The sequence below is a fragment of the Synchiropus splendidus genome, chromosome 2 (assembly GCF_027744825.2).
Source record: "Synchiropus splendidus isolate RoL2022-P1 chromosome 2, RoL_Sspl_1.0, whole genome shotgun sequence".
In the NCBI taxonomy this organism is placed as follows: Eukaryota; Metazoa; Chordata; class Actinopteri; order Syngnathiformes; family Callionymidae; genus Synchiropus; species Synchiropus splendidus.
Genome location: NC_071335.1, coordinates 20,150,174 through 20,173,257, shown reverse-complemented (window position 1 = coordinate 20,173,257; position 23,084 = coordinate 20,150,174). Strand labels below are relative to the sequence as shown.

General features: G+C 44.4%; 2 protein-coding genes across 9 annotated transcripts in view; one reads left to right on the top strand and one right to left on the bottom strand.

Annotated features, from left to right (window-relative positions):
• LOC128755001 (potassium voltage-gated channel subfamily KQT member 5-like) overlaps positions 1-4,909 on the top strand; it is a 75,731-nt gene extending 70,822 nt beyond the window's left edge. For 4 of the 6 annotated variants that reach the window (XM_053858087.1, XM_053858086.1, XM_053858082.1 and 1 more), the window contains 2 exons: positions 637-763; positions 842-4,908. In XM_053858087.1, coding sequence (XP_053714062.1) covers positions 637-763; positions 842-2,068 — 1,354 coding nt within the window. In that variant the 3' untranslated portion in view covers positions 2,069-4,908. Of the gene's footprint in view, positions 1-636; positions 764-841 lie in introns of all 6 variants that reach the window. The other 2 variants (XM_053858083.1, XM_053858081.1) reach the window with 1 other exon arrangement.
• A 1,146-nt stretch (positions 4,910-6,055) lies between these two features.
• On the bottom strand, positions 6,056-22,950 carry rin2a (Ras and Rab interactor 2a). 3 transcript variants are annotated; one of them, XM_053858088.1, is made up of 13 exons: positions 22,844-22,950; positions 20,676-20,829; positions 19,394-19,488; positions 18,754-18,952; positions 18,569-18,683; positions 17,816-17,888; positions 17,382-17,473; positions 13,441-14,823; positions 11,083-11,165; positions 10,143-10,368; positions 9,907-10,038; positions 8,397-8,560; positions 6,056-8,112 (listed from the first exon to the last, which is right to left on the bottom strand). In XM_053858088.1, the coding sequence occupies exons 2-13, from the start codon at positions 20,742-20,744 to the stop codon at positions 7,783-7,785; spliced, it is 2,961 nt and encodes a 986-aa protein (XP_053714063.1). In that variant the 5' UTR covers positions 20,745-20,829; positions 22,844-22,950; the 3' UTR covers positions 6,056-7,782. The 3 variants fall into 3 exon arrangements, with proteins under 3 accessions (XP_053714063.1, XP_053714064.1, XP_053714065.1); XM_053858089.1 differs by lacking the exon at positions 22,844-22,950 and adding an exon at positions 22,644-22,755 and having other exon boundaries at positions 6,057-8,112; XM_053858090.1 differs by having other exon boundaries at positions 7,963-8,112; positions 8,358-8,560.
• Positions 22,951-23,084: the final 134 nt, after the last annotated feature.

Below are 23,084 nucleotides of genomic sequence, written 5' to 3'. Positions count from 1 at the left end.
GGAATTTGGCACTGGGGGACGTAGTGAACCTTGATGCAACATGGACTTCAATTGAAAGTCTAACGGATCTACATGCATTGCTGACTTCAGCACCATCATCACACTTAAATCCCTGTTCTCAATATCAATATATTACACCATGGGAGATGTTGATATGAAATACTGCTGATGTGAATGTGTCGTAGCTTCATGGTATATTAGGTGAGGGATAGACATGCATGGCTGGACCAGTAGAGCAGCTGTGTTTCTGAGTTTAAGAACAACTGTCTCGGTATTTTGTGACTCAGCATATTGTGTTTTAGTCTGCATTTGAGGGAGTAAGAGAAAAAGTACCCAGAACACAGCATCATGTCGGACAGTATATGAGGCTTCCCTAAGATTAATGAACATGTAATGCTTCACTGAAGAGTGTCAGTAGTGGTCAGTACTCTTATTCTCCTGGCAGCTGTGTTTTCAAAACACTTGAATGTGCTTGTGCATGCAAACTAACCTGCCTCCTAATGAAACCACGAATGCTTCTTGAAATGCATTCTCCTCTCTTTTCAAGCTCTTTCACCGTTGCTGCTTTTCTGTTCTCGCTGGCTGAAGCTTCTCTTGTTGGGACGGTTCATGATTTTCTTTCCATCTGTTTGATAGGGTGGACCAGATCCTGGGGAAGGGCCAGATCCCTCTGGACAAGAAGATCCGGGAGAAGCTGCTGTCTGATGGAGACATCCTGGAGGACATGAGCATGCTTGGGCGTGTCTGCAAAGTGGAGCGACAGGTGATGATGCTATCACCATGTTGAGGTCGGAGTGAAACGGGCTGTTGTCAGAAGAAGTGTTCCTCTTCCTCCCAACAGGTCCAGTCTATAGAATCCAAGCTCGATTCCCTCCTCGACATTTACCGGCAAGTCTTACGCAAAGGCTCGTCCTCTGCCATCACCCTTTCCTCTCTGCCCCTTTTTGAGCTGGAGCAGACTTCTGACTACCAGTCCTCCGTCTTCAGCAAAGAGCTGTCCTCCTCCACGCAGGTCAGTGGTGGCGGAGCGCCTCACCCTGGGGGATGTATTACGCGCTCCTCTACCAACTCCCACCTATCCCAAAGAGGACTTCACCTCATCCTGGCACCGCCTCCTGAGCTCAGCTCGAATTTGAATGCCTCCTGTTCCACACCTCCATCTGGTCCTGCGTCCTCATTCAGCCCGTCACCACTTCCGCATCACCACCATTACCACCAGCTTCATCGTCATCATCACAGTGCTCACACTACAACGGCTGAATGTGGCAACGATGAGGTAGTTGGGAGCTCTCCACCAGCCCTGACTCCAAATAGTATAAGCAGTGGTGGAGGCCTGGAGGACGATGGCTTTCCTCTTCTGCCAAGGCTTCCGCCTCCTCCACCCCTCAGCAGGTGTGGGGGACGAAGTAACTTGGGCCAAACAGCGTCAACAGAAGCGTCTCCTGACATGGAGGAATTTTGTCTTGGGATGCAGATCGAGGACAACAGGGTAATGGAGAACTTGGGATTGGACCCACTGACGCAGGAGTTATTGACCAAGACCAGCAGAAATGGAAAACTGAACAACAAGGAAGAGGGTTCCTGGAGGAGGCAGATGAGCTTAGAACTGGAACCACTGGTGCCATCTGCTCTCAAGTGCTGCTCTGGTCCCAGCGAGGTGGACCGATGCCTGGGGAAAGCTGCATCAGCTCAGAACCTGATGCAAACTCCGCTAGGAAACGCCTCTGACCCCCACCGCAGCATCTCTTCTCTTAGCCCCAGCACCGGTAGTGACTCCCCCGTTCGCCTCCAGAGACGGAAGCTTGGGGGAGGTGGCAGGTCAGGAAGAAGCAGTTGGGGAGAGGAGGACCTTTTTATTAGCGATAAAGACAGTGCCACCAGAGCTTTTGACTTTCTGTCGTCTGGGATAGTCGAGACCTCAGCGTTCTCCCCCGAGCTTCTCAGGACAGGGAGCAGAGCTGGGGCAGGATCCCGAGGCTCCAACCGAAGCCTGGCAGGCAGCCACACGTCATTGCCCCATGCTGGCAGCAGCGAATTGCTCAACATGCCACACGTGCGTTTAAAATAGCTCTAGCTGCAAAGGACGCACGGCCCCTGGCAACTAGCAACGACGGTCGTGATGACGCTTCGATGTCCATCCATTTGATATGAATCACAGTATTTTCATAAAGGCCCGTCTCACATCTCTGCATGAGTGCTTTGTTCAAAGCAAATGGTGTTTTTAGACGACAAAAGACGGCTTGTAGAGTAGAATGAAAATGCAAAGACTTCACTATTTAACGACCCCAACGGAACTTTTCGAGGTTGGTTGACGACAGTTTGTAAAATAAATGTGTTGCTGTTTACATTAATCGGATAGAAAGTGCATGGGATACTACACAGTTGCCAAATTAGGTAGGTCACGACAGCTTCATTTTTTTTCTTTTCGGTAGGAGGGGCGACAACAACTACAACAACAATAATAATAATAATAATAAAATAATAATAATCATAATAATCATAATCATAATAGACAACGTAGCAGTATGTAAAATTGCATGAGGAGTAGTTGAACTGGCAGACCTGCTGTATGCAGCAGACAGATCATGTGTCTGTCTCACAAGGTGGTATAATATTTACTGAATTAATTGTAACTGTAATGGACATTATTGTCCAGTTGTATGTAATTGTGAAATGACCTTAAGTTCAGAATTCCATGGCAACCAAATCCACCTCTGCCTATATTTTACCGGCTAAGGTGTTCTGGTGGACAATGAATGAAATCTGCTGTAAGAAGTTTATTTATTATTATTATTATTATTATTATTATTATTATTATTATTCAGGGAGTGCATGGCACATTAAGGGCAAATAATCACCAATGACTCCTGCTGTGATAAAAATACTGATATGAAAAAAGAAAAAAAAAGAATATGGAATAATACACAAATCACCAGAAAAAAAAAAGAGTGGGAAATATTTAAATACTATGATTGTTCTGGAGCATTTTGTGCATTTGCAATAAACCTGGCACAGCAAGCTGGAAAGCTTGTCATGTTTCATAAGCCTTGTCCACTCCATTTTTCTTTTACATAAAAATGGAGTTATTTCATGCAAACCGCTGAAAATAATTTGCTTTTTGATTTGATTCTTGAGTCTTTAGCTCTAGAGCTGTGGAGTGAGTCCCGGGGTGGAAGTCTAGAGAGGCGGGGCTAGGATGCCATCATTTGAAATCTCTCCTCCCTGCGACAGGGTTTCAATAAGACACAGTGGGAGACTGAATTTGTGGACACTCAGAGATGGAGTTGGTTCGTCTCCAACTCTATTCTAACAACTCACTTGGGTATTCTGCCATAGCGCTCGGGAGATGACGCAACAGTTGGATGAATGATGATGACTGATGTTTGGAAATATGATACTACACGATTTCATGTTCAGGCTTACCAATGTTTACAAGGCAACGATGACACAACAATCGTATTCATTTGAATTGTCTCACCTCTGTGGGATCAGGTTATTCACTGATTTATCCATCTTTATAAAGCACATCAAATGCCTTTACTTTTTTATTATTTTCTTCTAAATGAACTCAATGTTAAAATGTGCTGATATTTTTTAACATGTAAAAGAGGTGATGAATAATATTAACAATTTGAAAAAGACTTAATTTAAACAAATTGTGGTTTCATACCATATCAAGAGAATTCTAGTAGCAGTTTCAGACTTTATTCTATTAAAATATTAACATTATTAAAAAGAATTTTCTGTCCATCCGCACAGACTTATTCCTTCATCATGGATGTTTTGGTTATGACATCACATTGTATAATGTGGTGCACATGAAAAATCAAAGTTCATCAATTGTCAATTGTTTATTATAAACATCAGTTATTGCACAAAGAGACCCAGCCAAGTACAACGGTATAATACAGATTTCTTCACACCAACTCACAACATGACTGATAATCTGAATCTCTGTTTTCATCCTGGGATCCTTGTTTTTGCTCGGCGGCAGAATGTATTGCCAATGTTATTATGAGCACATGATGTATGGTTTAAGTTGCCTGTTGCATGGTGCATTGGAATGGGAGCCTCTTCTTTTCTTCTCTGTCGTGGGTCCAGGTAGTAAATAATCTGAAGCCTCTGTGGTTGGCAGGATGTCGGAGTGAAGTGACCTGATTCATTTCTTTATGTTCCAACTAAGCATATTGTGCATGACTCAGCTGCCAGACTTTTTATTTCAGCCAATGTTGATGTCCAGAGGGCTGGACGTTTTGAGCGATGGAGGCTGAGAACTGTGCCGTTCACACTGTAGCTTGGTGCCTTGCTTTCTGCGAAACATATTCATTTCCAAATGGATACATCTGAATCAGAGTAACCTTCGGAGTTCTCTCATCTGAACTTCAGAGATGATTTTTAACTGGGCATTAAACAAGCCTGTTTTTGACTTACTTGAAATGATGTGCACATATGAACACACTAGATTAACCAGGACTGTACTGTGATGAAGACTGCAAGCATTCATCAATAAAGAAAGTCTACAGACACTTTTCTGTTGTCCTCCATCCTGTGGTGAGTAGGGAAACTCTTCACTGTCCATTGTGTGGTGGCAGCAGGGCCAGGTTTCGTTTACCAAGCCAGTCATTCACATTAAAAACAAGAATCCTTCTCTGATGAAAAGGCTCTTGGTCCTTTGGTGTTTTTAGCTCCCGCTTAGAAATTCTTCAGTCTGACCCTAAATTCGAGACAAGTTGTTGGACATGGATCACTTGTTTCTCGCAAACATTCTCGACGGTTCAAACGGTTCTCGACCACAATCCGTTCCAGATGGCCGTTCGAGAAGCGAATTGTTCAAAATCTGAATCGATTTTTCCCATTACAATGAATGGAAAAAGAAATAATGCGTTCCAAGCCTTAAAATAGTCTTTTGTAGGAGTGAATGTCGAGTGTCTGCTGCAGGTGGCTGTTCCTCTATGTGTGTGGCCGCTGCATGTGGGAGGGGTTGCCGAGTGAGTGAGGTCTCTCCAGAAGTGAAGAGGTGCCCGGTGCGTGTCCAGCTCTGAATGTGCGCTTCTGTGCAGTTTGGCTGTGACAAAGTCATAAACCAAGTCACGCTCTGTCCCAGACTCGCCTTATCCCTGTCCCAGCTCCAGCCCACAACAGGACATCAAACCCTGGAGTGCGCGCTGCAGTTTCTCTGCCACTGACCACTGCAGACTGGAACACATGCAGCTGGTCCTACCGTTTTGGATCACTGTCAGAGGTGTTCCAGGCCGGGCGCTTGGGAATGTTGTGGAACCAGATTCTCTATGTGCGATGTTATCAGTGTGTACAAAGAGGTGTGTGTGTGTCCTGACTGCTGTGTTCCAGCCTCCGACATGGAGATCTTGACCTTCACCACCTTCACTTGACCTTCAAGTGGAGGTCAGGAGAGTCCTGCTGCTGCTGGTGACCTGTGCAGTGGCTGCAGTGTGGCTCAGCTTTGTTAATAGTGTTGTGTTTCTCTTCAGATCAGTGCAGCATGACACAGTCCAGAAGCAAAGAAGGTTGAGGGTTTCATTGCAGCAGGGAAGTTACCGCTGTGACGAGCAGTTTCACTGTCAGAGACTGACATTCAGTCAGTAACACAACAGAGCCGCATTTGAACTACTTCGGTCAAACCTCACCACTAGCCATCAACCTTGCCCTCTGGCGCCCTCTGGTGGGTGAGTAGAGTTGCGCTACATTTAAAACTCTTTCATTTCAGAGTGTATTGGGAAAAACGCCGTGTTCCAGTGGGACATGTGAGCAGAACTCTGACCTCATCAGTGACAAGTGTCTCACTGCATCAACTCTCCAAGTCACAGGCTCCTCCTCGAGTCGAGTCGTGCTAAATGTAACTTGACAAGTAACTTGAAATCTAACTGAGTTACTTTTACATTCAAGTAATCGGTAAAGTAACTAAGTTACATTTTGAGCAGCCAGTAGTCCGATAACTTAGTAACTGTGGCAACACTGATCGTACACTTGATCATGTTTACAAAGGACGAACACAATTTGTGCTGGTGACAAAACTCACCCCCATTCTCAAGGTGAAAATCCAGGCAGCATTTTAAATTTATAACTTTTATTTATTTCTTTGAAAAACCAACCTCTGTTATTCATTGTCAGACACATTTTTTTACAGACAATTAAAAATCCTGTTCCTCGAAATACAAAGCCTGTGTTTCCACAACAACATGAATATGAGCGATTGAAAACAATACCAGAGTAGAGTCGAACTCTTTCGATTCCCTTTAACAAATGAATGATTGGATTCTCTGGCATATTTAAATCTGGGTCACTAAATATTTGTTCTGTTATGTGGCCAATTATTACAAAAAAAAATGACTGGCCGCAGAGCTTCAAGAGGTTGGCCCTTTTATCGGTGCATTTGTGTTGTTCTATGCTACTGAGAACAGAACAAGATACAGGAAAAAAAAAAATCACTTTTTTGACACATTACTGCACAGCTCTTGTCCAATACGCTTTCTTCCTCAACATGACTTAGAATAACAAGCAGTCCAGTCCAGTGAACCAAAATCATTAGATATATAAAAATAGTCTTCCAAGCAATATATGCAACAATTGACCAGCAATTGCTAAAAAACAGAAATAAAATAAAAGCTGATAATAGAACATGGATACAGATGTGACTGTTTAAGGAGAAACAAAATGATGGGATCCTTTTAAGGCACATAGGATTACAGCAGTTGAGTCTAAGGAGTCGATTTACAAGGTTTGAATGCACTAAACTAAGAAAGCGCACAATTGTTTGTGTCTTTTAAAGATGGAAAAAAAGGGTGTTTTGAAAGGAAATTCATTGCACATATCCTCAAAGAGAAATCTCATGGTAGATATTGCAACTTTTAGCATCTTTTGAATGGCAAACGCTGGTGGGGACTTGATGCTGTGGGGACTTTTCCATCCTCTTTTAGGAACAACAGTCCGTCCTTATATTGACACAAAAACACTGACTTGTTATGAAATTCTCATATCCCCTAACATTACTTTCCAATGAATCAAAAACACTTCAGTTTTTCTCAGAAAGGTTGTTCTTGGTTTGCTTCGTGATCACACCAAACCTGCCCTGTCAAAACCAAGGGATACGTGTCTCCAACACTTGTTTCTGTACTTCATATAGTACACACCAACAGCTCGTAAATCAGCCCGTCATTGAGTTACAAAACGTTCACCGTACTTGCATGATTTTGAACCCGGAGCATCAACCTCCACTGACATTGGAGCGTCGCTCAACTTCCTAAAAACCATCCAAAAGCTCCATCACATGTTCTGCGAAACATTCCATGCCGTCACATTCAAAGGTCCTTCTTCAGAACATCTTACTGTTTCTCTCATTTCAGCACCCAAAAGTGTGGACAGTCACACTTCCAGATATTACTCCACTAATAAAATTGAATGAATGTTGAACACACTGGGCATTAACTACACAGTTGTATCATCTTGTTATGATGAGAGCAACTGACACCTTAGTGTCAGTGTCAGGAGTGACAGCTTTTCTCAGTAACAGCTGGTCATAACGTTTACAGAGCCTCTCGAATGATCCTCAACAAAAAATAATCTGACCATGCAACTCTGTGTGGTCAATGGTAACCTTCATTCATTTGACCCATTTCCCAAAATACTTGCCCAGCGACAGACAATGCCCAGTCTCGCAGTGGCACGTAACAATTTGGGCATATTTTGAAAACAAAGAGCTTCAGAAATCTTAGATTACAGAGAGTTTCCAGGTGGGTTGCAGTGATTCACAATGTTTACTGGCCACTACTCGACTTCAATACAGTTTCCATTGTGTATGTCGGCGGCTGGAATGCAGAGGTTCAAGTTTGACATCCTCCTGTAGAGGAAATGGAAGATCTGAGCTCTGGGGCGGCTGTGAAGCTCTGCTTTGATTCTCTGGGGGTGTGTGTCTGGGGCCAACTGCTGGCTGGTTTCCTCTGTGATCAGAAAGAGCGCATAATTCTCCGGCTCTGAGATCTTGAACTTGTAGGCGCACAGCGCGCAGACCTCTTCCGTGGTGGTGTACGGATGGACAATCAGAGTTTTTGCTGTGCAGCCGATGTCCACCGCCTGAAGAGCGACGCGGAGATAATTCTGCAAAGAAAGATAAGTTTTTATTAATACAAGAAAGGAACATGCCAGATGTCGTCACAGTCTTCTGGGAAAATGCTTTTTAAAATAGATGTAGTTATACTAGATGTCCACTGGGGGACGCTCGATGGTCGCATTGGAACAGTACGCATGCTGTTAGGCCCAAACTAAGCACCACAGTGTCATTCATGCACCTTTCTAAGACCCAGCTTTGGGATGTTGATGGAGTTGATACAATGGAGACTCACTGCTGGCTGTTTAAGGTGGGTTCAGGTCAGGCGTGATACCTGGAAGTCGTCAACTGTGGGCATGGAGCGCTGGGCGGTGCGTCTGCGGTGCCACTGCTGGAGGGTGTTCCTGGCCTCAGAGATCAGCACCCGGGCTGCCTGCTCCTCTTGGAAGTTCTTGATCAGCACCATGGCTCCGTAAGCACTAGTCAGGTAGTAGCCACCTAATGGAGAAGAATCCGTTTTCTTGAGTGGAATACATACATATGAAAAAAAACATGGCAAAATGGAGGCTCAGTTTGGCACCACTCAACAAGTAGATTCGTTCAGAGAAATTTTGGGACCATGCCTCAATATGTGGGCTCTGCAGGTGACCTTAAAATGGGCGTAGAAACGGGCTAACAAATGGCACCTGTTACATTTGTTTAAGTTTCTTCCGTCAATATTTTCGCTGGCTATCAGGGATTTGTCCAACGCTTCAGCAGCACCGAGGTCCGCTACAATGGGAAGAGGACTTTTCTGCTGTTCTTGTCAAAATGTAATGGCTCGCAATGGCAGGCTGCAAAGCTGTTCAGGGTGTCCCCCTGCCTCTCACCCCAGGTGCCAGGGCAAGGCTTCTCCCCATGGTACAAACTGAAAGAACGTTACATTTCTATTACACACAAAAGACTTTGTTTGCGAGTCATCAATAACAGACCCTCAAAGACTCCTTCATAGACCCTGATGAGGAGGGAAGCCCCACCCTGCATTTCCACTTAACATTTTCCAACCATTGAAATGTTTTCTGTTCCTTCCACCGACAAACGGCATCCCCTCTGAACGACTCGCCTGTGACCAGGTAAGGAAATGGGCGGGACTACATTGTGTCTCGCGCTGCACTCGGATGTGTCTGGTTTTATCGAGGAACCATCCAAGTGGAGCTTTGTCTCCAGGCCCTATTGAGCGTAGTTCATAGATCACTCCTGCGCCCCCTGTACAAAACAATTTAACACCAAAGTGGCCTCGATCATATGAGACAAACAACAAGTGGAAATTTAAACTTCCTCTCTCTTCTTCAGCTGGCGGGGGTCAGTTTCAGTGACGGAGCCGTTGCAGCGTCACTATGACTACAATCTCTTTTCCTGAAACATGAATTGTTGGTGTGACTCAGTCATGCGGAAGCAAGTTTGAAAACACGCATGAGCTGCTCTGCTTGACAGGACCTCATCTTCAGTTGTGATGTACTTTGTATTTTTAATGTAATTTGTAGTTATTTATTTCAACATTGCCAATCTTGTATTGTGTTTTTTGGTCCAGTGGGCTCATTTTAATTTGGTCTCCAGTTCAGTGGCCTTGCTCCAGTAGAAACATTTTGAGAATCGATGAGGACTCAGATGGACACGTGAGTGTTATCATTGGGAAAACCCAGCAAAAGAATCAGAGGTAGACAACCAATGAGATCCAAGGATGTGATAAAGGAAGACGTTTTTTTTTGCACAAAAAGCTCGGTGTAATGCAGATCAGATCTCCAACTGAGCTATAGACAAATGCACAGGTCGAGCTATACCATTTCACTCAAGGTGAGCAGTACCTTCTCCTTGAAGCAAAGACGGATCCAGCAGCTCCATCATGTACTGGATATCAGAATCCAGCTCAGGCATGTCGCATTGGGCCAAGACGTAGGTCAGCATGGGTAGAAAGTCATCGGCGCCATACATCCTCCCTGGGATGGAATCGCCCGGACGCAGGTAACGTGAGAGGAAAACAGGATCCGTGATTGGTGGTGACTCACTGGAGATGTTGACACCCATAAACCTGTCTCAGTACCTGAGTTGTCCTGCATGATGGTGTAGATCAGTTTGCAGACACGCAGCAGCAGTGACACTTTCTTCTCCGGGGAGTACATTTTCCTCATGTTGAGAAACTTGTGTCGGATCCGCTCAATAGCGACCGGGTCAGGTGGCACTGCTCCGTCCACTCCCAGCTCCTGGGGCAGTTTTGTCTTGGCGATGGCAAGATTCTCCTTTAGCTGTTGCCATACTCCACTGTTGACCTGAGGACACCACAGCACATACAGTAGTTGACAACAGAGAACTGTAGATTTCATCTGTGGTTAGTGCTCCTGAAATAGAGGTGAGCACATGACGATATTGTGAACGATTTGAACATGTTAACCATCGGCCCAAGTGAAGCAATTGTATGGATCGTCTCTGTCACATTCTATATGCTATAGATCTATGCTGACAAGCCACCAACTCAATGCACTCTCTGGTCACAAGTGCTCTCACCGTCAGCGTGACTCGGAGCTATTGTTTTAACCTCAGAAATCTCAGCAAATGAATGCGCTGTAAACGCCCCTTAACCGTAAAAATATATAAAGTAGACGCTACTGATATGATATGTTTACAATATCGTCCAACCCTTATCCTGAAACTAGCCCTGCTACGTTCAGAAGTAGAAAAAAAAGATTTTACAAAACACAGCAAACAAGTGAATCAGTAAAATAAATCAACCTTCAGGTGACGGTGGCGACAGGGTGAGCTGTTTGAAAATGTTTTTGAGAACTTGAGAGTATTAGAAAGCCAATCTTGTGCGTTATCTTGAGTGTCAGCCATTTTTGCTTTTTTTTACCATGAACCAAGACAGTTGCACCAAGTTCTTTTGTCGAATGGATTGTATACTGTGTTTGGGAAGTCTGGTGAAATGAGGTGCCTGAGAGAAGTTTGCACTGTCTCTGCTTTCCCAGTGGTACGTTTGCGGCCCTCACCTGGAAATCATGCAAAGCCACGTCGATCACACTCTTCAGGGGCTTCAAAACACACTTGTGCATGGCCTTCTCGAGCACCTGATCTGGAAAAGAGCACAGCAAACATTCTGTTTCAGGTAACTGTGAACAGCAACAAATTCCTGTTGGAAGACAGAAATAGGAACTGGTAAATGAACTTTCAAAATCTATATACAAGCGTCTAAAAACGCATGTGACATTATAGGTTAACTGTGAATACTAATATGGAAATTCTGATTCTCAAGGAATAAGATGAACACAGATACAGATTTTAGTGGAAGACACACATTACAGTGTCTACAGTCTTTTAAAGATTGAACTGTTCACTTCATGCTCAGCACTGGCACACTCACACATATCCTAAACCTACACAGCTTTGTTTGCTCAGTGAGTCAGAGGGCACCAATGAACAGCCCGACACTGACTGGTCGGGAAAAACCCAATTCTGTCAACTAAAGACTTCATTTGCTGGAGAAGCAGAAAAGACTTGGAACATGTGACACCAAACCTGCATCTCTACATATAGAAACTGACTCCCGGACAGCAAACTCATTTACAAAATAAAAGGCTGAAAAAAATTAAAAACCATTCCACTGTCACTTTGGAGTGGGGTTTTAAGGCAGTGAGTTGAGTTTGACAGAAGTCACCACCAGCTCATTATAAACCTGTGTAAAACTATAATAGTTGTTCCTTCAAATAGATAGATAGATAGACAGACAGACAGACAGACAGACAGACAGATAAGAACACTGATGGAACCTGGATTATAGGCCATGAGTTACTATGATCTCACCAACAGTTACAGATAAGCTGCATTTGCAGTTCGTTTAAACAAGGAACTAAAAAAAGCTGATTAAGCTCTGTGAAGAGTGTGAGTCATACAGTCTCTTCTCGACGCTTCTCGCACCACGATTTATTTGTTCATTCCATTCTGTTGGGACAATGATCAGGTGAATGATCTGAACTGTCACCAAGAAAGCGTCTCTATTGCTGAAAGTTAAGTGGAAGAAACCACGCCACTTTCATCAGCAGATTTATACAGTGGCCACAATGGATCTTTTGCCACCTACGCTGCGCCGCTGCCCACTTCAACTATGTCCAGCATGTTATGTCCGGGAACTTGTGCTACATTGTTCACTTGTAGCACAGACACAGCTATTCATTCTGTGCAAGCATCCCCAGCCTCCAGGCATCTGTATCAGCCGCGAATGTGAAATTAGTTCTGGGGAAGGAACGGACAAGCAAGAACCGACAAGTGTAAGTGTCATTGAGGGGTCAAGACCCCAGATAAGCACGTTTATATTGACAAATACAAAGGAAAAATATGTGGCAGTAGCGGTCAAACCTGTTCCAGACCCTGCACTGCGAGAGTGTGCAGGAGGGGAACAGAGATTGTCGGTCATATTGTAAACACAAACCTCCCAGTTCCTTTGAATGATTAGTATTTCACATAATCAAGGTCACATCCTGTTCAAGACTCTTCCTTACTGCTTATCCTTATCTGGTGCGCTCACAACAAGGACGTTTATCACGGACGCGGATGCCAAGTGCCTTCTATTTCCAGTCATGGCAGACAGGTGGAGCGCTTAAGATAAGGTTTGTAACCTAGTCCAAAATCATATGGACATTTTGGAATAAACAAATAAATAAACCAGGAATCATTTGATGAAAAATAAATAAACACGTCACTAAATCGAACCTACTTTGCACTAACACTTTGACTATCAGATTGGTGATGGTGGTGGAAAAAGCTCCACATCAAATGTGTGTTCCTTCTTTTCTTCATTACATGAAGCCTCTTGGCAAACTTTGCACCTTGAGGTGAAATATATCACTCAGTCATGATATAGTGAGACTCCCCTCAAAAGGTCCTCTAAACATTAGTCAGAGGCAAAGTAAATGAATGTTAGTGATACAAGTTGAACAGATGACATTTACGTCTCAGGACAAATTGCTGTCGGCAGCCTCACCTAACCAGGGATATAAATGTTTAAGCAAATATGAAACATTATAAGGTCATGTCTAGGCTAAGCATTACTCATTTGAGGACTGTTACATGGTGTCAAAAATCAATGGGTGAGAATAAAGGACGGTAGACTCTCGACATGTTGAAGTCTTGCGCTGGTTGTGTTGACCCAACGTTTCTCTCCCTCACATATGAGTGCCATGTTTTTCAGACTTTACACAGGAACTTAAGTGTGTGGAGTGGAGAGCTAAATGAGTCACACATGAATGAGCAATGACTCATGAGGTCAGGCACTCGCTCACGCCAAGTGGCTTAGACAGAGCCACAGTCTCACCATCTTCAACATAAATATTTTTAAGGAATGCAAGACTTACCGATGTGGTCCTCAGGTATGAGGGACTCTATCGGAGGATCCAGCTCAGAGCTCTGGCACAGGTAAGCCTTCATCTGGGTCATGAATTGCCTTAGTGTTTGGAGAAAATCCACTCCTGATGTGTGGCAGCCCCTGTTCTCTTGGACAAAGCTGATGTAGTCTTGAACCAGTGAACCAAAATAAGAGCTTTTGTCCCGAGATAACTGAGAAATCCTTTTGACTGTCCGTCGCTCGGGTGTCACCAAAGAGCTGAGCATCCCGCTCACCTTGCGGAAACGTCCTTTCAAGGCTCTCGGGAGGATGAACGACCCTCCGCTCAGGCTGACGCCAACCTTTCGCCGCCGTACTCTGAAAGACGGGCGAAGGCGCATTTCTAGATCGTTCTCCAGGCTGACCCCGTAGTCCTCCTCTTCCTCATCGCCCTCCTCCTCTTCTTCGCTGCTGTCTTCAACTTGATCCTGACTGCTGAGATGGCAAGGCGGGCTCTGAGGAAATTCCAAGGAATATTCAGGTGACTGTGAATACTCCAGTGAATCGGACGAGGAAGTCGACATGCTCATGTCACTTAGACGCTGCCGGCTCCTCGCGATCGGGGTGGATGGGCTCCCGGAGTTTTTCTCCAGGAGAGAATCATCAGGAACAGAAGATGAGGCGAGCTTGGCCCGGGACACGGCTTTCGCTATTGTCTCGTCGTCCAGAGCGATGTTGCAACGATGGGCATCCAGATCTGGCTTGCTTGGCCTCTGTGGTGGTCTATTTGTGGGCACGGTGATCGGTGAGCTGACAGTTTTAGAGGGACTGCTGCTCTGCTTGGCGCCCATCAGAGGTCTCGCTGGCGCTGGCCGTTTGCTTGATGAGTGTTGCTGTCTTGAAGATGCAGTAACAGCTTCTGACATGCTCTTCGACCTGGTGGTGCTTGCTGGTGGACCAGGCGGAGGGGGTGCCGGGCGCCTCCGTGACATCAGGCGCGGGGGTGGGGGCCGTGGCGGAGGGGGCCTGGATTTTCCGTTCACCTTGATTTTGTTGCAGTGTGGTTCACTCTCTTGACTCGCCAGCTTTACCACCTCTGGTTTTGCATCCTCTGCGTTCACAGCGATGGAAGTAGACGCCTCTTTGAACTGGTGCTGATGCGTTTGGAGAAACAGCGGGTTGACGAAGCAGAGAGGACCACTTGACTTCTTCTTCTCAAGACAGTTTGAAGAGGAGGTGACCAGAGGCCGCAATGTTGGCGGAGCGCTGTCTGAGTGAGAGCCGGGCTGTTTCTGCGCTGTGCTCTTGACCTCCTCGTTCTTATTAGTCCGCTGTGGGCTCAGAGTTCGGCTCAGTGGTCGACTGGCATGGGGGGAGGTGCGACACTGAGTGAACAAGGAAGAATTCCAGAATCCTGTAACACACACAGAGTCGGAGAGTCACACTTTTAACTTCCTTCAGTTAAAACTGTCGGGTTACACTTACTCTAAGGCACATTTTTAAAGTAGGTGTTTGGGAATAAACGTCCAACCATATCTCACCTGCAGTTGCCAAAGTCCTTCAAAGTTTCCGTGTCTATTTTTCTTGCTCCTCTCCCTGAGCCCTTCTCCCTTCAGCTGTGGGTGACTGTGTGTCGTCACTCACCCAGACCAAAAGGGAGGGAGCGATTCATGCTAATCATAGAGTGGGCGGTGACTAACAGCCTGCAGTTCCCGTTCCTGTAATCCTTCCTGCTTCGTTGTTCTCCCCTGATATTTTTCCTTAAGATCCTCTTTTGTGCTTGAAGAACACTTTCCTCTTGCTGTAAATGACACTACCGGTTTAACAATTGTGACAGATCTGCTCGTGACACAGTGCAGAGTTTGGTCATCTGGAAAGATGAATGAGCTGCTACAAGAGGAGTTTTTATGTTCATCCGAGTTATACCTCACGTACAAGTTGGTTTCATTGAGGATGTATTTCTGTTCTATTTTGGCTGCCCTTGCTTTTCGCACAGCTCTTCGCCCACGGATCCCTGACACCACAATCTAAAAATGGCAAATGTTAATGTCAGTGGTGCAGCTGCTTTTATATGTCCAACTCATTTACTGAACATTCGCTCTGTCCAAACTTGTGGTGGAGACTTGTGAAGGGATGTTTGAATGAATTAGAGTGAGGATGCACAATATCTTTTGTGACATTGTGGTTGGTTTGTCAGTGTTCAAATCATTTAGGAAATATGTGAAATGGGATGAGGTACAAAAGACTCGATTTTGGGAGTGATCCGGATCACCGCCTGGCTCTTTCTAAACTGCATGTATGTGACTCGACTTGTATTTAACTCCTTGGGTCCTCTGAGTGCTTTCCTAGTTCAAGTATGTTTTCTTCTTTTTCATTCTTCCATGACACCTTTTCTCAACTCTCACTAGGAGAATGGTCACAAATGCAACCCCTCGAAGGAGCAGGTGGACGTGGTAACTGGGTGAGTCAGTTGTATTACGACTAGAGCGACTAAAGTACAGAAAACAGGTATTAATGAGAGTCTCTCCCATTGCTGTTTCTGTTCAATACCTGGAAAACAGCGAGAGTTATCATTTTAGTAAACATACTGCTGTATGCTTTAGTAATCTTCAACATACAGCTGCTCTTTGGAACCATTTATCAAAATTACACAGCGACACGATCGCAATCAGGTTTGCCTTGTTCAAGAATAACAACTTGAACTATGTGCACGCAACTTGTTTGACAGCAACGCAGACAGTTTGTGACGGCACACAGCAGAGAGTTCCTTTTTGTCTTTCTGAAGGCAGCGTGATGGTATGTGCCTCTGCTTAAACGGCACCTAGCTTTTGACTCTTTCCAGTGGCCACACCCATCTGCTGCTTTGTAGGGCGCTGACTCACTGAAGTTTAACAGCAGCTGCAGTAAGGAAACGTGAGAGAGGAAACCAGACACTTCACCTGGAAAAAAAGCTAGATAAGAGAGATGCCTCAACCGTGTCTGTTCTTAAGTTTATCAGACGAGTGAATCTGTCAGTTCAGAAATCTGACTTTCATCTTTTGTTGCCACAATTGGCTCGCTACGTTTCAGACTCTGGACAGGAAGTAACTAATCCCCAAAATGAAATAATCTGGAATGCTGATATAAGGCAAACTACCAGAGAGAGTGGCCCATCTCTGTCAGTGACAACAAGAACAATGTGGCTCTGCAACTGCTCTTAGGTAAGAGGCCTTTAAAGGTTGTTCTTCTCACATTGCATTTGCCTTGTATTTGGATGGTCCCTCTCAAGCATCAGTACAATCCTGATCAAAGTCACAAAGTCGATCACTACTGCCACCAAATCAATAAGTCATTGTCATTTAATACTGCAAAAATGCTAAAAAGCAGTTTGGCGCACCAGATGGAAACGTGCAGCTTTTACGAGCCGCGTCAGGGAAATAAACAGCTTGCATCAGCAACACGAGAGCGAGGTAGATCGTTGGCATGAGTGGAGTGTGACTGCAAAAGAAACTGAAGCGGTTCAACAAACACTTCCTCAACTGTGTGTTTGCTGTGAGAGGAACTAAACAAGGCAGCCAATCCATCCATTCACCCAACCAATTCCTGAAAACAGACGTACCACAATGCTGACGTCGTAGCACTGTTGGTTACTCTGTCATGAGTTTGTTGATCGAGTTGCGTTTGGAACAGAGACCTTGGCCATGATGTATAGTGGTCGCATGGTATTATTAACAGATTCTTTATGCCCTTTCAAACGTAGTGCTAGTATGAAGGGGAAGAGGGCGCAATTTTCTTTTCTTTATTCAGTGATGGTTTGAGGCAAAGACAGTTTTCAGAACACTGACATTCTTACATACTTAACTAGCTTTGCATCAAAACATCATTTTAAATACTGGTGTTCTGTGTGAACATGCTTGTAAACTGATCAATACTATATTCAATACTGCTTGCGACTTGTTGTGTGCCAAATAAAAAACACAAACAACGACCCACCTGCTCCAAGCTGAGCCACCTCCTCCAGCTCCTTCTGGGTCTTGGCAGAAGCAATGGCTTCCGGCAGCTTGAGAGTAAATGGAAGGACGTCTCTGTGGTGGAAAAAACAATGTAAATAAAAGAAATCTTCAACATTAAAACAGCTCCAATAAAATACTGATTTTTAGCAGGGCATTATGAGTCACACGTTTTCGTTTTCTTGCGCGTTCAGATCCTGCTGAGGACATCATAGCTAATGCTAACATGGCGCCCTGTTTCCGGTGTCTGCAGCTAGAACCTGAGTCTGTTCGCGTGACTCCAGCTAAAACAAGAAGTGAGAACCTTGGACAAACAGTCATCTGCTGGCTCAACAGATGCTATATTTATCCCGTTTCGATGCTTGTAGCACGACAGGATGCAACATTAAAAAACATTAAGAAATCTCAACCACTCACCGGCTGATGCAGTAAAAGGCCACCAGGCGAAAAAGATCAGCAAAGCTTATTCCCGATCCCTCCAGAGAGAAGGCTGTGGAGATAAGAAGGAGAGTTGACGCAATTGTAACCATTTTGTTGTCATTACTGTTGTGTCTGGAGCTGAAAACTGATATCACACAGAGAGAGAGAGAGAGAGAGACAGAGACAGAGACAGAGACAGAGAGAGATTGTGCTCTGAAAGTATCCTTTAAGAGTAACTTTACGAGGACACAGGGGTGAGTTTTTATTACTTTGTTCTGTTGTTTTGTTGCATCACTAGAATCAAGAAGGAAGGAAGGAAGTCTTTAATGTCCTTAAAACTGGATTACTTCACTGGATATTTCATTCTAAAAGTCATTGAATTTATTGATATGTGTTTTTTCTTTACCACCCTGGAAAGGTCAAATACTATGTTGGAATAGGACTACTACTACGACTTGTAGAAATAGAGTTTAGAGCAAAGAGTGCCATCTAGTGGGCTGTGAAAATGATGACACTACATCATGAGACCTTTTAAGTACTTTGCTAGTACTGACCCACATCACAGATCATGGCCTTTCCTAAACATTAGAAACATCTGTTATCTCTTCTTTATTTAAAAGAGAATCATTCCGTTTTGTGCCAGGACTCACATCCACAGTGGAGATAAAACTGAAGTCAATGTGACCTTTGCGAGTGTGTAATGGCTTTATATCGTCCAGGTTCTGGGAATGAGGCAAGAATGAGACTCACTGTATTGACTCTCTCGGACGGGGAAGTTGCTTATTCGACTTTCTGACTGATCGTCTCGCTGACGTACAGACAAAACCTTCCTCTGAAGACTGACGGACTTCCTCACCAGGAAACCCTAAAAAAGAACGTTTCAATTTCATTTCATCCGAACAGTGATCTGGCGGAGTATGAGCGTGAACTCTCACCCCCGGCCGTTGTTTGCTCAGTATGTGTCCAGCCTCCTCTTCGCTCACGGCCAGCAGAAGCCAAACTGGGTGTGTCTGGGTGAGTCTGTCCAGGACGCTCATCCGCCTCCGTAAGGAGTCGTAGCCAGAATCCCTCTCTCCTGCCGGCGTGGTGTCGCAGGGAGAGTGGAGGTAAACGCCGCTCACCTCGGTTTCCAACCTGATAGGCCAAAGATTGCATTTTAGCCCCACCTTCTGGCAAACAAGCGCTACAACATACGGTCATAAAATCACATCAATAGACCGTTTCGCATGGTCCATAATATTCCCTCTCCCGCGACCTCCATGTCACTCAGATGAGAAGTTTTTTTTCACTAGTACATAATAATAAATACATAATTATTGACCAGCTAATTCAGTATTCCTGAAGCTTTTAAAGGGCCGACTTACGTTGATTCAAGATTCAGGTGTTTTCTACAGTGTTAGCAAGATGATTATACTGGAACCATTTAGGAGTCGGTTAGTGCTGAAACCAGACCGACCCAGGCACTTTGCTTTTCCCAGATTTGTTTGGACTAAATGTTTCCTGACACCAGGAAGTACACGCTGTTCATGTAAACTATGAACAGACAACAGTTTCGATAATTGGGAAATGTCATACCTTGGTATTTCTTCAGGCTTTGTGTCTAATGCAGGAGGTGTCTGGACCATCTCCTTTGTCAGTTGACCAATTTCCAGGGTGAATGTGTCAATCAACTGAGGAAAAATAGACAAAAAAAAGTTTGTGAATTAAGAGAAAGAAAAGCAGCAACAGTTGAACTGGTGTTTCCACTAAAACAGATGGACTTCAACAAAGGAGTCAGAGGAAATGGTTTCCTATTCACACGGGTCACTTCCCCCATGCAGGAAGCACAGACTTAAAAAAAAAAGTTTGAAAAAAAATGACTGTTAATAATGACAAAGAGAAAACTGTCAGGTTTACTGTGAGGTAGTTTCAAGTGGAAGTAGATGAGCGCTTCTGTCGACTGATAATAACATTGTAACAGCCAATGAAGTGAGGTTATCAGCACTTCACACTGAGCAATATTTGTTGATTTATGCGCGCTGCTTTGTTTGATTTTATTATCTTAGTGCAAACTTGGAGCATCTCCCTACTAACACAGCCTTTTACACCACCAAATTGCTACTGGTTTTGTGAACAGTACAGAAAAATGTGGTCATAAAAAATGCCCAATAACCCACCTAATAAACAAACAAAAATGGAGTCAGGATATGTCCTGACTGAATTTGGATTTAATATGGAAACTGTGGTGTAAGTCACCCCCCCATGGTTGAAATGAAAATTATATTATGTATTGTGTATTGCATCTTTTACAGAAAACCACAACGTGGCACGGAAAATGAATAGCGTCTCGCCTTAAATTGAGTCTGCAGCTTCCTCCGTCTCTGCCGAGCCTGTGAAAGTGCTGTGTCTGGGTAAAAACCAAACATAGTTTCCAACTGACTCCACCAGTAGCAACAGCTGCGCGGGAAGAAAATCACTTACCTGCGTGCACAGACGGACCAGCTCTTTCTCTCAGACTCTCTCTGTCTTGGATTCACACAAAGCTGAAGTGTCAGAACAACTAGCGGTGCAGCAGCTGCAGGAGTGCAATGAATCCTGCCATCATGGTTCAGGTATCAGAGGACCAAGCCGTGGAGAAAAAAAGAAGCCAGGGGGCGCTAGAAGCAGTGAGCTAGTTGACTGGCTGCCAACAAATACAGCTGGCATTCCTCACTTCCAACACACATCGTTTTAGGAATGGTTTTTAATGGTTTACAACCCACATCTCTGGCACACAATCTCGCTACACGTTCTGCGCTACATGTGGGGAAATGGCTGAGCATTTACAGCCAAATAGGATTTGCATTGTTTTACATCCACACACAAACATTCTTCTTACTTTGAAGAAGCTGCTGCTTCGGTTTGAAAGGCCGCTTTCGGAATTTGCAGGCAACCAACTGGCTGCCATGTTGTGGTCTTGTCGACAGGACCGGATCCTTCTCTGGCGCTGGTGTGTGTTTACATTCGGCAGGGTGTCTGCAGAGGCCACGATTCTGCGGGTCAAATACCAACAATCAGTGCAGGGTCTGGAACTTAAGGAAATTCCAGCCTTGGCCACCGAAAAAAGAACAACTTTTGCTGTCTTGTGAGGTTATTTACTTTTTCATTTTTAAATCCTCTACAACACGATTTTCATCCTACAACTTCAACGGCATGATCCACTTCTGCCTTCTAGGCTCTCTTTTTTTTTTTTTTTCTCCAGTTACCTCGTCGCCTGTTTTTGTCTTTGTGCGAGCTCTATCCTCCCCCTCGACCACACACTCCTCCCTCTGTCTCTCCAGGCAGGCTGAAACTATTAGGTCAGCCCTTCCCTGCCTGGCAGCGACTCACAGTCCGGTGTGGTCGGGGGAGATGCTCTATTCAGACACACACACATCGCCCTTTTATCTGCCACAGGAAGGAAGCCTCCTCCCATCCCAGACTGGGGGGAGGAAAAAAAAGACGACAACAACACAGATGCAGGTCATAGCCAGTCCACACACTCCCCTATTTGGCTATTTTTGTAAGGACCTCTTATTGCCATAACCCTTTCCCCTAAACCTACTCACCCAAAACACATGGTTAAACTGAACCAGGACTCTGAACCAAACTGGAACCCCGTTATGATGACCCAGTTATTTGAAGTTTTCACCCTCAAAACAGTCCTTCTGTGGACAGGCCAAAATGTCCTCAGAAGTTCAGTGTCTTGTCGAAGATTGGTCCGCTCAAGAATATTAATACATGTACACACACACTCACACGCTCAACAGTCTTTTTGAATAGTCTCTGTTTGAACATGTTTCATTTTTTTCAAAACCTGATTAACAATGAGGAAGCAATATTTTTGTTAAATACAATCAAAATCCAGCCCACAGGACCCTATTGATACACTTCAATAGCTCAGCGGAGCCTTTAAGAAAGACGTTTCAACCTTTGTTTGTGTTTAGTTTCACACACCTGCTGATCATCAGTCATCTGTCGGCTCACCTGTTTGCAATGAATCAAGAAGTAAAGCTCCTCTCTCTGGGAGTCTGGTTCAGATGGTTAGACCCGTAGGTAGGGAAGTGCCACACGAGCTGCCATCTTACCAGAAGTGCCAACAAAAATGACTTTTAAACTATCCTTATGATGAAGACTTAACCCTTGGAGACTTAATATGCATGACTAGAAAAAGCAGAATCAAGGTCAAGACATGAGATCCACCGACTTTAGTGTCTTGCTCAAGAGTTGCCTGTAATTCATTGTCAAAAATTATGGCACTCAGCTAAAGTAACACTGTGAATTCATTATTATTCAATATTTGAATGTAAGCATGGACAAACTGTGTAGCCAATACTTTCATTCTTATTTTAGATCAACATAAATTATTTAAAGTAAAATATATAGTCCCATCTTAATTTAGAAAACAAACAAGTTTAGACATTAAAATGGAGAAATACTGCATGTAATAATTAGCTTCCGTTGTGGTCACTTGGAAGGTGTTTTTTTTTTTTTTTAAGGAATGCAGCGATAATCTTCTTAATAGATTCCACCGAAGCTTAGACGAGGAACCTGCCTCTGCACAGCTCCGGTAAAGGTCCGCTCACATGCTGGAAGACAAGTTTAAACGGGTTTTCTGAGAACATACTCGACCTTTCTTTCCCATGAAAGTAAAATTCCTCGCTGTAAGATGTTAAGTTCTTATTGCTTTACTGTCGGTGGCTCGAGGCGTCCGCAGTGATTGTGTTATGCTACAGTAATGACACGGTGTAATTCGTTTTAACAGTCGTTCTTCGCGTGAAAATCAAACGTACAGGTTGAAAATATCGAACCGAAGACACGAACATACCAACACTCGATTTTAATAGTGGCAGGAATTCGTTGCTCTCGCGCATCTGTTATTCTCCTGGAGTTTGTTTTTCTCCCTGACGCATCGGAGTCCGGATCCGAGCGAGTGTTAAAGTTTAGGAAAGAAAAGATAACAATGGGCAGCAACAGTTGACCAACTCGTGACGTCAACAGTTCGCCACTCACTTAGCGAAGACTTACTTGGACGTGTTCTGAGTTCTCTCACCAGTCCGCTGTTTCGAGGCCGCATATTTACCCCGCGGAGCAAGTCCGTGCGAATTGTCTTTGTGCCCCCCACTTCTCCTTCTCTCCCTCCCCCCGCTTCCTCATTGCCTCACACTTTGTCGGGCTCGCTTACTCTGCCCTCTGCTGGGACAAAGCACACATTGCAACTTTCGCATCATGAAGCAAAGCACTGTAAATCCGTGCTCACGTGTCAGTT